Here is a 16,122-nt window from a genome sequence, read left to right as displayed (position 1 = left end):
TAGCGTTTTCTGCGATCGGCAAAATTTTCTGGTCGATATTACGTACGCTTGGTATTGAAAGCCTCTTCAAAATGCGCAGTCTGGATTTGGCAACTATCCGTCGATCAGGCTGGTGCAGTACGAAGCCGGTCCGCACCACGTAGCACGACCAGCCTGGAAAACACCAGCGCGAGCGCGTGCTCGAGCAGCTGCGCGTATATGCGTCGACTCTGCATGGCCTCCGAGAGCGGGCGCGCGCACATCTCAGAGGCCACGCACTGCGTAGCGTAGACACTGCAGCTGCCGCGATGAGCCCGCTGGCCATCGAGCTGCTCGGACACCCGCGTGCAATCATCGGAGCCAGTTTTCTTTTGAAGAAAAGCTGTCGGTTTTTGCTTGAAAATCTGTCGAAGGCAGAGTGAAAATCGGCGTCTCCACTGAGAGCGGGTCAACGGCGCCTCCACCTAGAGTTACTGTATATGCTACCTACGGGAGCAGTAGGGTGCATATACAGTAACTCTACCTCCACCGTCTGACAGCGCCGCCAAAGTACACACTGCTGCCATTGAAGTCACGATTTGGATCACTCTTTTTGAGTCAGGCACGTGAGAATGATCGACGAAGGCATATTTCAGGATCAAAATAACCAAAGTCTTGGCGCACAGAAATTTCTATGGACGCCTGCCGGGTCCTTCAGTCGGGATCGAATCAACCGATAGATTGAATTAACCGAAGTCGATGTTACGGAAGTCTACGTCTACGGCACCTGTTTTTGGACTTGCAGATGCATGAAGTGGGTGTCTTATTGTACGATTTAATTAAAATGTTCCAAATTCTGGCCTGTCGTACTAAAAGTAAATTATAGGCTAGAATAATCTGCTCCAGTCCCTGGCAACTGGTTTTGTTTCAAATGGCTATCAGGTACGTCAACATGACAATGTTTCTTTGCCTTTGTGTTCAGCCTGCTATGCCACTGGGAAAAGATATCTAAGATAAAGAAAATTATTGATATGATACGCAGACTTTAAAAGGACACTAAAGAGAAAAATAGATTTCCGCACCAGCTCACTGTGACATCATGGAGCTTGAAGCCGTCTGCTCGTTATTAGTTAAACATTTATCTTTAAAAAATTACTGCATTGTACGCTAAGACCCAAAGATTGAACTTGGGAAATTTCAAGAACATTTAGTGAACGACAACGGCCAAAATGCTAAAAAGTGCTTTGCAATTCGTGACGTCTCACTGACGTACTGACCATAAGGTTTCAGCGGGAAATTTAAAAAAAGATGAAAGTTTGACCGTAATTTTTAATTCCAATAATCAATCTATTGCCTCAAAATCAACAGAAGTTGAGTTCTCCAAGAATACTTTATTATTCTTGACTAATTCAGTGTTTCCATTGAACCTCTTACGCGTCTGTAGCCCGATTTCATGTGTCTGATCGTACTAGTCAAGAAAGAAACCACACGTGCATTTTCTGCATTTATTTGGGGGGAGGGGGGGGGGGGGTGTCTTCTGTCACAGCAGAGGAGAAAAATGTTTGTACACGTGCGAGGAGCGACGGCACCTCTTGCTTGGGAAATATTGAATCAAGTAAACAATCCAAAGCCCTGTTTCTCTGACACATACCATGCACCAGTGCAGACGCAGGTTGAATGTGCATGCTGGGTACTTTGAAGCTGATGGTTCACAAACTTCACACAACAATGAATGTCAAAAAAGTTTCACCAGAAATCAACATGTGGGATAGATGTCGGTAACAATGTGCGTGGTGATGGATGATTGGGTGATCGCTGTGTGGTTGTGAAAAACCCGGTGTTGGAAGTTTGTTCGTTGTGCTTCAGCAAAAGTTGACCACCTACTATTTTCGATATCTCACTGGGCCGTTCTATGGCTTCTGAATTAGTCTGGAAAGTACTTAGTTTTTTTTTTTTAACAGAAACATTCTTGCGAATACGGACTTACGTATGGGCAAGTCATTAATTGTACTGCTAAGAAGTAATGTTGTGTCTCATATTGCGGGTACACTTTACTGGTGCAGAAAACAGCGAACAGGACGGCTTTCAAGAGCAGGCAGAGCTTATTAAAAAAGAGCCGCAACCAACAAGAACAAAATGGAGACATCGCTCGCTAACGATGAGGGAGGATTTCTAGCCTTGCCATTTGCCAAGTTGGCCATAAAGACCCTCGCGCCCATGTTTCAAGAAACCGCGAAGCGTTACGCCTAAAACTGGGAGATTCACAATTGAGCGTGCCACCTACGGACAACTATGCAAAGTAGTGCTGGTGGCAGCAAGCGAAGTGGAAGCTAACATTCGCCCTTAATTTTTGAGGAGCTACGGATCATGTTTCCATTGCTCTTTCGTTAAGGGCTGGCCTCAAGAGCAGAAATCTTCAAATTCAACTCCAGGCTGTCCAGAGGGCCCATGACATCGCGACGGGACTTGGTCTCCCGGTCCCATCGTGGGCCGAGCCACCGACTAGATCTCAGTTCCTCAGGACTCAAATAAAGTTCTTGTCATGTCTATACGGATCATGTTCTCATAACTCCTCATAGACTCCATGCAGCCCCGACGATTTCAGCAGGGAAAAAAATTATCGCAATGATATGGCAAGCTTCGGGACTTAAAATGCGCCTTGGAGGACCGTAACTTGTCCCGTGTACTTTCTTCGTTTTTAGTCCCTCCTGCGCTATCCGAAGTTACGGATCGGTACCAAACTAGCCCGATCGCAGTGCTTGTCAAGGAGGAACTACACTGAGTAGAAATACGTAAAAGACGGTTGGAGGATTGGGGGAAAAGTAGGGAATGGTAGAGAGAGAGAGAGAGAACCGTCATTACTGAAAAGCCAAAGAAAGAAAGAGTGCAAGCTCTACGGAAGTTCCACTGAGCTGCCAATTATCTTGCTCCTCGCTAGGTAAAATGCTGATGACGTTTTGCCGGAACTAGATCCAAGTGTCCCGACTCGATCCTCTTTAAGAAACATTTCTAACGTCTCGCATTTCCGTGCGTTGTCCACGTCTCCCTGACGCTTCATCTCAGCCCATGTTGCTGTGAATGTTAGTTATTGCTGGACTCCTACGGTGCGTGTCTCGATGGGCTTTTCTACTAGATGTCACGTGACACGTCCTATCTACCGCCCGTGTTGGACATTAAAGCTGTACAGGTGTTCTGTGAGGTCTACTTTCTACTGATTCGGTCCCCTCTCTCCGCGATCTCGCCTACGGCCGTACGTTGATCACGTGTGCGAAGTGGACAACTGGGAAATTGGAAATAGCGCTAAAGGGACGAAAAATTAACACGGGAAGAAGCGCACAGGAGAGCCGCTGACTGACAACTCCCATTTTTATTAGGCAAAACACAAAAATGCCAACATGCACGCGCATATATGTACTCAACCATGCAACGGCACCTTTGCGATCAAACCTGTTACGCAATCAAACAAGGAAATAAGAGAGATCTAACAGTGAGAGGGGGTACGTAAGATCGTGGGAGCGTTTCACATCGTAAAATCGGTATGATAGTTGCACATCAGTTTCCTATAGCTATTTTCCTCTTCGATTGCGGAATCGAAAGTGCCGTTGGTTGAGTGTGCATATGTGCGCACGCAGGTTGGCCGTCTTTGTGTGTATTCGCTGTTTTTCCTATACAAAATTTCAGTGAGCGCGTGTCCTGTGCGTTCCTTTCCCGTGTCTTCCGTCCCTTTAGCGCCGTTTCAAAAATGCCGATGTACCTTACTTCGCCACCGTAACCAAGCCCGTTTTCGTCGGTTAAATATCCCATAGCGTAATGAAGTACGCGGTTGCAATATTTAGTATTTATGCTTAATTGCGATGTGACGACTGCTACACACTCATGTAATGCATTCTTAAATGCTCAATTGAAAGGCTTCCGTTGTCTTCAGCCTTGGGAGGCCAAACGTGAGGGCGCACGTAAACATAAACGGCATTCCACTTTTCCGCGGTGCGCAGAAGCCACTTAAAACTTTTGTCACTCAGCCAAACAATCTGGAAAAGGCTTGGACGCAACAGTTGGCTCGATGAAAAGCGTACAATGTGTGCGGTTGTTACGTATTCTATTACAGTCGATCTGCCGCAAGTCACGCACGCGCGACTATAGCGTGACAAAAGCGTTTTGGAAGGTGCTGCTACGCGGTCAACGCTACCGACTGTAACGCATGACAAGATCGTGGACGATTGTAATATCCGGGCTGACTCTCCGAAAAGGCTCGATTTATTCCTCGCTTCGTTTTCTTATTATGCTTGCTTCAGGCATAAGTGCTGCAATTGTCAACTTGCGACGGGCGATGTCGTGGTCCGGTACAAATACGCTATAGGGGTCGCTTTCGAGAGTTTTCAATCAGCGCACGCTGGCTATACTGCGACCCGCTATCGACGCAGCTACTTCCTCAGGCCCAATGTAGTACACGCCGAGATGTGTAGGTAAGATTTCGGACAGGGCTCTGTGGTGGTTAAATGTGGCGCACGTTGAACACTACGATGACGGGCTCACGTGGTGTACGTGCAAAGAGAGGTGGGATAGGGTTGTGCCACTACGCCAACTACACTCCCTGGCGCTTTGCATCTGTGCCACCTACCTCCAGTATACAACAAAGCACGGAACTGCAGTGATTACGGAACTGAATGCATCACCGATCCGGGAAACTTCAAGGTAAATTCCGTCATTTTGTTTTTGTCATTACTAGTGTTACAAAACATGTCAATTGTGTCCCTTGTTAACAGCGAATCTTTCGATTTAATGAAATTCAAGGATTATTATTTTTTTTGCACGACCTTGCTTACGTACAGGTTGTTTTATACCCGACTGAACGAGCACGCTGGTCGCCAGAGACATCGTTGGTACCCTTACGGGTGTTGCGAAATTCAGTGTGACACAAGTAAACAAACAAACGACACTGAACTTCCCAGTCATCACTTAGATGCGTGGGGTCTTCCGAGTACCACGCCCGAAGATAGCCCGCTATTACACCGATGTACAAGGCCCAGCGCATGTGGCAATCGCCGAAGACAGCTCAAAATTTGACCGTGTGCTTGCGATGAAGTTGGTAGCGAAAAAAAAGTCCTTCGTTCGTGGGCAGCGGCGAGCCGAATTTCGCAATGTGTATTATGTGCCTTTACCCCGCTTTTATTATTTGGTTTGAGAACGATTGCAATGAGTGTAGTGGTGAGTGCTGATCAAAACGACGTGAAGAACGCGGTTGCTGTGGCGGGGGAAGCGTCGTGGTACGACACGTGATGTGCGCTCTGAAAAGCACGGGTGACACACTGCGCATTGCAACAGTTGCTCACCCTGAAGGGTCCAGTTTGTCCCATGGCACCGCAAGTACAACTTGTCCTGGCGCAGCAAGTACAGCGATTTAATTTCAAATTCTTTGCTCCCGTGGCCTTATTCGTTCGCGCTCAATCTCCATCTCTGCGATCACGAAGCAGAGCTCACTTCATCATGATTTTGGATAGGCATGTTGAAAACGATTCGAGAGATAAGCAGTGAATTGACTCGAGCAACGGAACAAAGCCGTTATGAATGTGGCAGGATGATCACTCTCACTGCCGTAAAGAAGCTGCTCAAGCTGCTAAAACGCTATGCCACGAAAAAAAAAAAGCGGTTTCCCGAATTTCCCGTTTTAACGAATTATTTCGTTATAACGAAAGTTTCGATTTAGCAAAACTCCACGGATTATTTTTTTCTGCGCGTCTTTTGTTACTCGCCGTCTTGCAAGCGCCTAAACCAGGATGTTGCTATAGCCAGGGACTATCGTTGCACCTTTCCGGGAGTGCTGTATGTTACAGTGCGAAAAAAGAAAACAGAAAGACAAAAAAAAAAAAAAAAAACGGAGAGAGAATTCCGAGTTATCGCACGCAGTTGGTGGATGGCTATATAGGTTTCAAAGGAATCAAGGTCTGTGCGTCCACCCGCACCGGGCAGCGTCTGTAGCGGTTCGAAGGGGGGTGGGGGAGGGGGGAGGCATTCTTCGCTGCTTTGATGATTCGACCGGTCCCGCAGGGCGCGGTGGTGTATTGCCAAACTGGAAGATTCGCGCGCGTGGACACACGTCGACGTCTTCGTCATTGTCTCACTGGAGAGGCCGAGGCTCCGCGGCTGGGCGCCATCGCTCACTTCGGAGCCGTCAAGATTGTGACGAACTCTGCGAACGGAAAGGAGACAGAAAAAAAAAAAAAAAAAAGACGTCAGACTTCAGCGATTCATTCAGTCCTGAACTCCTTCACTGCTACTACAGCACTTTCCCACAGTGAAATCCACATTTTGATTTCACTTTGCTGCTTTTTTTTTTTCCTCGAATATTTGCACTCACGCCCTACGGAGGAATGGCCAAGATGCTAGCGTTATAGGGCGGCTATAAAAGTTCGGGTTGGTTCGAAAAATAATGCAGTAGTTTAAAGCAGAAAGAATAATAAAAAGTGAAATATTTGCAGTGATGTTTAAATGTTAATCACAAGTTCTGTGATATTAGAAAAAAGTGTTGCTTAATTAAATTTGTAACTTCTTTGTGATGTACACAACTTCCTTTCTCTGTAGCATAGTAATGCATGTTGTGGAATTTAAGATACATGCCAACCTTTAGCACTCTCAGACTCCCCACGAAGTAGAACGCAGCTGTAACTGCACCTTAAAGGACTTGCGATATCTAGTTTAAGCTTATCTTGAACACGGTGTTGTCACTGACGAAGTACATACGTGCTCTTGCACATCAATCGCCGCTTCATGTACAAGTTGAAAGGGCATTTAATTTTTTTTTTTGCACTTGGTCTGACAACGTTTCTGATCTGCGGACAAATGCTCCTGTAAACATGCGAGCTCAATATTATTCTGCTGCATACAGCAGTGAGTGAATACAGTCTCGCACAATAGACCGCTTGCTCTCTCCTCCGACTTTCGATGCCCCAGCTCGTCCTCCGTCGTATATGTTAACGTCAGCGATGATGTTACGGGAAGCGTGCGCCGGCCAATAGAAGCCAGCAATTTGGGCGATTGTTCATTACCATGGAGGATGGAAGAACTAGGAGGGAGCAGTATGCAACACGACTGAGGACAAACGAGTCGACCTAACACGTGATCGGCACGTCAGAGCGCGCGGTTGGTTCCGGTGCTCCCACTCTGCATGCAGGCAAAGCTACGGCATGGGCAGCAGGGCAAGTGCGCATAGATTAAAAACTATCGGGAACCGAACATTCTCGGCCAATACACCGAGTTTCAGAGGTCACGTGTTGGGCCGACACTGCGAGGAAAAAAGCCAGGGGAAGGGCTTCAACTGCGGAAAGTTCGTTTACCAAGGCTGGCTGCATGACTTGATAATGGCTCCATCCTAGTTTATTGAATTCTCCATGTCCATGACCATCAATTACTCCTGAGCAAAAGTTCGAGCAGAATTAGATCCCAGCCTTGTCGGTATTCTAGGCAACGGGAACGCGGTGGCATTTAATGTGTCTCGCCCACCCTGTCACTGCGCCTCTGTCGCTCTCGGGCACTTTTGTCAGACGCCAACCTCGAAACGTTGCCACGAGTGCCACCGCGAAAAGAAGAAAAAGAAAGAAACCCAGGAAACGTATACGTTGGCTATACTATAGATAGCCTGATACGGCTTGACTGAACTACAACCAGCCGTGGAGCTCCGAGGCGAGGTTATAGTCAGCAGCATACCGTCGTAGTTGACGAGCCCGTCTCCGTCGAGGTCCGCTTCTCGGATCATGTCCTCGACCTCCTCGTCGGTGAGCTTCTCCCCCAGGTTGGTCATGACGTGCCGCAGCTCAGACGCCGAGATGAAGCCGTCGCCGTTCTTATCGAACACGCGGAAGGCCTCCCGGAGCTCCTCTTCGCTGTCCGTCTCCTTCATCTTCTTAGACATCATGAACAGGAACTCGTTGAACTCGATCGTCCCGTTCCCTGCGATGGAAACCACGTGATTGTTGGGCTATTTGGTGATGACACTTAGAAAACACAGCTCGGCATGAACGGAAGACGCAATGATAACAAATGTGGTGTCTTCCCATGTGCAAAGACACAGATCAAGGTGTCTTTGTCTCTTACTGTGGCCTAGTTATTTAACGATGGAGCGTTTCCCATGACAAAAAGCCGCGTTGTTCGAACCATTTGGCTCTAGTATTTCGGATAACGTACCGACATAGTGAAACAGATAGTGGTAATGTGTTGGGGAGAAACCACTCTCCAGTCGGTGCTTCCGTCTCCTACTGCACGTTTGCAGGAGCTTAAACTCTCGTTATAACGAAGTCGTTATATACGGAGCGTCATTAGACATGCGATGTGTATCACAGCTGTGATTAGGATATCGTCGCTCTGTTTGAGGGCTCTCCGTGCCCCATCAAAATAAAGTTGTGTGTGTCTCTCTCTCTTTGTTTAGGAGCAGCCTATTTTCAGTCGGTGGTTCCGTGTCCTGCTTCCAATTAGCATTAGCTTAAACTCTCATTATAACAAAGTCGCGTTACACGAAACGTCATTACATGCGATGTATGTCACAACTGCTATTACCACATCGTTACCTTGTTTGGGAGCAGCCTCTCTAGCATGGTTTCGTCTCCTGCTGCACATTTTCGTAACATTAGCCTCAGGTAACAGTGTAATCTCTCGTTGTAATGAAATCGCTTTATGTGGAACGTTGTTATATCCACGGTGTAAGATATATACTCTTTAGGTGGGGACACTTCTCGGCTTGCTTGCGAGGCGAGATCGACCAGATAAAGTAGCAAAGGCGCGCGCCGATCGGTCAGGTGCCGGCAGCGGATACCTATCGGCGGTACGATGCAACTTCAAGACAGAAAAGGTTTTATCTAATGTTGCTATAGCAACCGGCGCTTCGCGGGAAATCTGGATTCAATGACGGATGCTCTTACTGCTACGGATTACTCGTCTCTATGTGGCATGCATGGCTCTGAGGCATGCGGCAGGCGCGGTCTCTCTGCTTCTTTATGGGAAACATGCTGGCATTAAAAGCTGGATCTCGCGCTTCCTGTCAACTTACTATTTGTTCGCGTGTAACAAACACGTGCTTGATCCGAAGCTTTTTCAAAATTTCGTGTATTGCGGCTCTATTTTTTAAAGAGTTTGGTTTACGCGCACTCGGTGACGGTACTCGGTGCTTTCGCATCGGCGATCTCGCTGCGGGGTCTCCGAGCGCACTAAGAGGGAGGGGGACACGCGTGCTTTTGATTGGCAGCAAAGCAGAACTTTGAACGAGAGCGCGTGACTGTTCGTAAACGAGAAGCATTGTTCCTCTGTTGCGAAGCAACCACTTGAGCTACCGGGACCAATTGCTTGCTGTGCGTACGTCAATTAGGTACCGTTTCGTGTTGTCCCGAATTACATTTTTGTGGTTCAAATGGTTAATACATGGCGGAAAGTTCAGCACCGTGGGGAGAACAGTGGGGCGAATGTGCATGTTATCTCACTGCTGCGAAAGCTTCACTTGCCAACACTTCCCACTCTGCGTGGGATGCGCCCAATCGTTTTTGTTTCAAACTGAAAAAAGGGCGTGGGCTTTTAATTAAGATCGCCACTGGAGGCATGCTTACAAAAACGGTGAGTGCACAACATAACAAAATAAAGAAATAGTCATTACGCCTATACCAGAATAACTGTTATTTATTGGAAGCTGCTGTTGCGTTACATAACAAGAAAAAAGAAAAGAAAAAGAAATGTTCTTGTAGCAAAAATTCATTCGCATACACGGCATAGAAAGAAAATATAAATCGAATATCACAAAACTGACACCACCGCGAAGGCGAGGCATGGCCGAACTGTGCAAGACGACGAGTCTAAACACTGCAAAGCCTTGCTTCTTTCTTTTTGTTGGAGCTTTCTTTAGGTGCATTTCGGCCTCGCGTCTTGCAGTGTTGCCGCATTCTCATGCTAATGTAGTATCGCAGGATCCTAGAAACTGCGTCCGTCTTGTGTTCAGTGCACGGAAATGTTAACCGCTGGTCAGTGACATGCTCAATCACGTCCCAAAACACGTGAGGGTCGTCTGCGTGACTGGCGAAATACTCTTCCGCGGATTTCAATAAGGAGTAGAGCCTGTGATTTGGGTGGGTCAATCCTCCCCTCGTCTTCAAGTTTGTGAGAGCAGCTTCCGGTGCAACGCATGAAGTCACGGTGAGTGACCGCCTGCAGGTTAAGCATGAGAACATTGACCGAAGCTTCCGGCTCAGGTAACCACAGACGTAGTAAATTATACAGTCGACACTTTGGGCTGCGGTCGAATTGGAAGGGAAAACATCTTCACATTCCCATGACTCGGTGTCAATGAGTCCATCCAATTTGGCGCGTATTTCCTCGAGCTGCTTTTCAGATGCATTTTTTTCGCCCTTGAAGATTGACTTGAAGCAAGCGAAATCCAAAATAGGGGCATCTTCTGTAGCTTCGCAGTTTCCGAACTTGGGTGGCTTTAGCAATGTGTATATGCTGAGCGTTCTATACAACTGCAGGAATGTAGGCATGTCAGGGTGATCGTTCTCACCACCTGCTTGCCGAACTTTCCCGAAAAAGCATTCCAACGGGTCCTGATTCAATTTAGCGGTCAGAACGTATCGGAAGCTGCACTTACTCAGTAAATGCTGGCAAATATCAATTGTGGACTTCAATGTGACGCGAAGGCCTTCAGCCGTCGTCCTTGCCAGAAACATGTCTTTAGTAATCGACCCATCGGAAAGCTCTTTCTCCCATTCGTTCAGCCATTTCAAGCCTTCTTTCAAGACCGTGATGTCGCTGCTGCCTTGCTTTATTCCTTCTGCCGGGTACCGTCGATTTAAGGCGTCAAACAAATCGTTTAGTCGCACTGTAAACTCAATGGTTCCCTCACAGTCTGACAGATTGCTTTTACCTTGTTCACGGTAATACTTTATACCAGCAGCCATGGATAAACTGAAAACTTGAGTCGCGAATTTTACGCGCATTTTGTCCATGTTGGATGGGTAAATATGACGCTGAGTAATTTTCGGGCACACCTTGAGCCCTCCATGGTGCACCTCGTCCTCTTTGAGTACAGAAACGTAGTGTGACCATTTCACCCACTTTCCATTCACCTTCAGGTACTTTTGTTTGAGCAGCCTGTTCCTGATGCACTTAAACAAGTGCGGAACGTCTGAAAACACGTACACATTTCGTTCAGCATCAAGAGGATGTTCGAAGAAATGCTTGCCTTTCTCCATGTCACCAGAGACACCAAGATGCTTCCACATGGTACGATTTGTGCTTGCCCCATCACACACGACCCCATCAATGATTGCTCCAGCTTCTTCAAGGAGCACAATCGCTTGCAAAAGCAGTTGGCACAGCACCGTACCTCGCGTGGCGTTTTTGGAAGCGAAAACTGCCACAGGCTGCGCATAGCTGTCGGTAAACGGGCAGAACATTAGCACAAGGGCATGGTCGGCCAAATCTGGTGACTCCATGCTCTGTTCGCCTTGATCCACAAAGCCATCATAAGTCAAAGTCCTAGAGTTGAACCGCTTGCACTGTCTCACTTGCATCTCGTCCATCAACAGCATTCCATGCCTGGAGAATGTCGGCTTCGTTTGCAACTTATTTTTCAGCGCTGAGAAAAAGTATTTGTCAAAGCCGCACTTCATATCCACACGAGATATGTAGCGTCGGATGGTTTTCACTGACGGCAGGGGGAGGACATCATTCTCTCTAAAAAACCTATAGGCGCTCGGTGAGCGAATGTGTAGTAGAAGGCACAACAGGAGCCAGTTATTTGTGTACCTTCTACCCTTTTTTGACTGGTGTCGGGCTGCTTCCACGCACTCTCTCACTAGCATTTGCTGCGCCTCTGAAAGGTTTGCTTCCGTGAGTGTTTCGCTAAGCAAGTCGTCACTTAGTATCTTCAATCTGTCACGACAAGACAATAGTTGCTGAAAGAGCTTTCTTTTAGTCTTCAACGCTTGCATCTTAGACCTATAGCAGTTAATGCGTTGTCTTCGTAATGCATTTACCTTTTCTTTCACAATTGATTTCAACGGGATTCTGATTCGTTTTTCCTCTCGGCGCTTCTCCTTCCTGTACTTGTGCATCCGGAGTGTATTGTTGAGCCTCTTACAATAAGTACAGGGTGATTCTCCAGCTTGAAGAATGGAGCACCGGTTGTGACGCCAAACGCCAGTTGCATCCACGTAGCCACACTCCAGGTACACGTCTGCGTATTTCTCCTGTGGTGGTCCTCCAGAACAGAGTTTCAATTCACTAAAATCTTTGAGGACTTCACTCACAACACTCCAGTCACCGGAAGAGCGCAATTCACATGATTCCGGAATAAGCGCTGAATCAACTCTTCGACCAAGTGCGAAAGTACTCAGAGTGAAAGTCGCATCCTTGACTTGCTGAACATTGAGAATCTTGACTGACAGTGGATTCTTAGATGACGACAATCCAGCTTGTATAAAATGAAAGCAGTGTAGGCCGGAGTCACACAGTGTGTGATGGTTCCATTCAGAGTTTGGCAAGTGGGCGTTTGAGGGGTCTAAGCACACTCCTGAACATTCACGTCTGTTCTCCTGTTCTTCTTTCCCTGCTGACGTTTCTGCTGCAAACAGTCCACTAGAAGCGGTGGAGTTTCCTCTCAGGAACACATTTTTGGATGTTTCGTTGCACATTGGTTCAGGGGATATTTCGCTGTCCTCCTCTTGCGTTAAAACCATTGCAGGATCTTCTTGAGGTGTGGCAGCTGTTGCAGTCTTGCAGTCTTTGTTTCTTGCCTTTGGTGGGGGTGGTGAGTGTCTCGTACTAGGGTATGTTCTTTTCCTTGACGCCGGTAAAGGATGTGCGGAAGAAGAAGGAAAAACACAAGGAATTGCATCTTCCGAAAGAAGGCTTCTTTTTGGCACGTCAAGCAGGATCTCTCCTCCTAGCTCTGAGAAGTATCTTTTCTTCAATATCATTTCGTCTGTGAAATGTTTGCTGCAAACTACATCCTTTGTGCTGAGCGTACGGTCCTTCCTAGGAATCGCTTGAGCCCATGCTTTGAGGCGTTCTGGATCAGAAGGAACATTGAACAAAATTGATTTTTCTTTGCAGGTCTGTAAACCTGACTTGCAACCGCTAACGAAGCATTTCCTGCCCATCGTCGCTTGCTGTGTAGTCTCGTTGTTTCTTCAGATTTCGCACATGGCTACTCACCACTTAAAGTCCATTTTGCAGACGGCAATGTTCAAAACCTGGTCAGCGAACGCGGCTCAGCACGCAAGCAACATAATGTGACGGAAGGCGAGCGAATAACAGCTACTAACATTTCAACACCACAAACTCGGAGGGCCTCTAAGCATTTCTTAAGCCGGATTCACACGACGGGTTAGACCACTTAATCAGAGACATGGCTATAGCTTCAACAAATCATGCCGCGAGCATTTCGTCAGCGGCTTCCTTTTGTGCGACGTGATTCGGCTGCAATGAGCCACGTCACGCTCGTCCGAAGTATAAACCGGCGATCCGTCCCGTGCTGTGAATCTTGCCTTACGAGTTTGAACGCCACTTGGCACGTTTTGATTTGGCCTTGTCACGGTGGGCCTTACCGAGGCGCATTTAGAACGCAGGCAAAAGTTTTCGCGGACATGGAGTGCGCGCATAACACAAGCAACCAGAGATCGCGCCGCCGTATCTGCTCCGTCAAGGCGATGCCCTCTTCCCTCGCGCCCCTCACCACGGTGACCTACTTTCACGCGTCGCGCAACCATTTCGGATTTCCCGCGAATCGCCCGGTTGCTATAGCAACTGTAGATAAAACCTTTTCTGTCTTGAAGTTGCCTCGTACCGCCGATAGGTATCCGCTGCCGGCACCTGACCGATTGACGCGCGCTGTTGCTACTTTATCTGGTCGATCGCGCCTCGCGAGTGTCCCCACCTAAAGAGTATATATCTTACACCGTGGTCACAGCACAGCATCAAGGGACGCTCGGGGTCATAAGAAACAAGTACGGCATCGGAGCTAAGTAGCTTCTTCAGCTTCTCGAAAGCACGTTGGTGCTCACCTTTCCATTCCCATTCGTGGTCGTGGTCTAGGAGCCGGTATAGAGGTTCCGCCGCTCCGGTCCTGCCCTTGAGGAAACTGCTATAGAAGTTCAGTAGCCCCAAAAAGGCTTGCAGCTGCTTCTTGCTAGTGGGCGTTGGCGCTTGCTGGATGGCGTCAGTCTTGCTTTGGCTCGGGTGGATCCCTGTATTATCAATCCGATGTCCCAAGAATTCAATGCTCGTCTGGTTGAATTCACACTTCTCCTTGTTAACTCTCAACTGCGCTCTTTGCAAACGCGACAGCACAGCCTCCAGTCTTTCTGCGTGTTCTGCTGCGTTACGCCCGAAAATCAGGATATCATCAAGATAAGCTTTAACGCCAGGAATGCCTGCCAACAACGTGTCGATGACTCGTTGAAACACCCATGGCGCGACAGAAATTCCAAAACGGTAGCCTCCTGACCTTGTGTAGCCCCTTGATAGTGTTAACTGTGAGCACTTCGGCCGACACCTCATCCAGAATAAGCTGTTGATAAGCTTGAGCTAGGTCGAGCTTAGTAAATATCTTGCTTGACCCGAGAGTCGACAATATTTCCGCGGCAGTAGGCAAAGGATACCCGCTGGTTTTAACTGCCTTGTTTACCGTGCTACGGTAATCCCCGCAGAGACGCAAGGTTCCGTCTTTTTTCCTTACCACCACGAGCGGAGTTGCCCAGTTGGAGTACTCGACTGGTTCCCAGACTCCTCGTTGCACCAAGCGGTCCACTTCCTTGGCCACATCGTCTTTCAGTGCTAGTGGAACTGTACGACTTTTGAGGAACGTTGGTTTGGCGTCGTCTTTCAGTTCGATGTGCACTGGCGGTCCATTGAAGCCAGGAAGGTCACTGCGAAACACCTCAGAAAATCGTGAAGTGACGTCTTCAACATTCAGTTGCTGAATTCCATGCAGCCCAATGCCCAACGGCCTAAACCAGTTCCGCCCAAGCAAACTGTTACCGCTTCTCTTCACTACCAACAAAGGCAGCTTTGCCGTCCGACCCTTGAATTCCACCACAACACTTGCGCGACCAACTACAGGCAACGCCCCTTTTGACCAGGTTACGAGCGTTGTGCTTGACTCTCGAAGGGGTATTTTACTTTGCTTTCCCTCGATAGAGCGAAACGTTTCTTCACTCACAATTGAGCACGATGCTCCAGAATCAATTTCCATGGGTACATTCTGCCCTTCAATCTGTACTTCTACCATGAATTTTTCTTCTTGCTCATTCACTTCGCAGAGGGAAAATAATTCGGTCATTTCGTAGGCGCCCTTGCTTTTACTCTCTTTTTCTTCTGCTCGTGTGAAGTTTTTTCTTTGAAACTTTCTAACTTCGTCTTTCGAACGACAGGCTTTCGCAATGTGTCCGATTTTCTTGCACTTGAAACATGCCGCCTTTCTAAAACTGCATAAATGCGGAGCGTGCTTACCGTTGCAGCGATAGCAACTGGACTCTTCCGCTGCGGTGTCTTGCTTCGTGCGAGTTGCTTGAATTAGGCCCTGGCTGTCTTTTGTCTCGTCTCGTCCCTGGTTGCGTATGTCTCGCTGCTGCTTTGCTGTAGCCTCAGCTGTCACGGCCATGTCGTACGCGACCTGGAACGTAAGGTTGAGCTCGGCGAGAAGTCTCTGCTGGACTGCTTCGTTCTGATGCCGCACACGAAACGATCTCGCATCATGACGTCCAGCGGTAGTTGCTTGTCACCAAAACCGCAGTCTTCCGTTAGCTTCCGCAGAGCCGTGACGTAGTCTGCCACCGATTCATCAGCCGCCTGGTTTCTCCTGTAGAACAAAAACCTTGCGTGCAGCTCGGAAGGCCTCGGATGCAGGTGCTTGCGAACGGCCGTCTTGATTTCGTCGTAGCTTGCCATGGTCGGTCTTACTGGCTTCACCAGGGTTACGATGAGCCCGTACGCTGCTTCGCCGCAACAACTCAGCAGAACTGCTCTTTTCTGCTCGTCCGTTGTTATCTTGTTCGCGTCGCAAAACATTTCCAACCGCTCGACGTACTCATCCCAAGACGCGCCCGTGCCAAGACGATACTCGCCGATCTTGCCGACAGCCATCCCGCCTTCTTTAACGGCGGCCTCGCCGGGCCGGTCCGCCTCGTCGCC

The 16,122-nt window shown here is 48.1% G+C and overlaps 1 protein-coding gene across 4 annotated transcripts in view; it reads right to left on the bottom strand.

The window, feature by feature from the left end:
* Positions 1–1,449: 1,449 nt before the first annotated feature.
* LOC119446263 (calmodulin) overlaps positions 1,450–16,122 on the bottom strand; it is a 112,271-nt gene continuing 97,598 nt past the window's right edge. For 2 of the 4 annotated variants that reach the window (XR_007466129.1, XR_007466130.1), the window contains one exon: positions 1,450–3,712. Coding sequence is in view for 2 of the 4 variants with exons in the window: in XM_049664046.1 (XP_049520003.1) it covers positions 6,114–6,145; positions 7,660–7,902 (275 nt within the window). In the remaining 2 variants the exon portion in view is untranslated. Of the gene's footprint in view, positions 6,146–7,659; positions 7,903–16,122 lie in introns of all 4 variants that reach the window. The other 2 variants (XM_049664046.1, XM_049664047.1) reach the window with 2 other exon arrangements.

This window comes from Dermacentor silvarum, chromosome 3 (assembly GCF_013339745.2).
Source record: "Dermacentor silvarum isolate Dsil-2018 chromosome 3, BIME_Dsil_1.4, whole genome shotgun sequence".
Taxonomy (NCBI): Eukaryota; Metazoa; Arthropoda; class Arachnida; order Ixodida; family Ixodidae; genus Dermacentor; species Dermacentor silvarum.
This window is presented reverse-complemented; position numbering and strand designations above follow the sequence as displayed.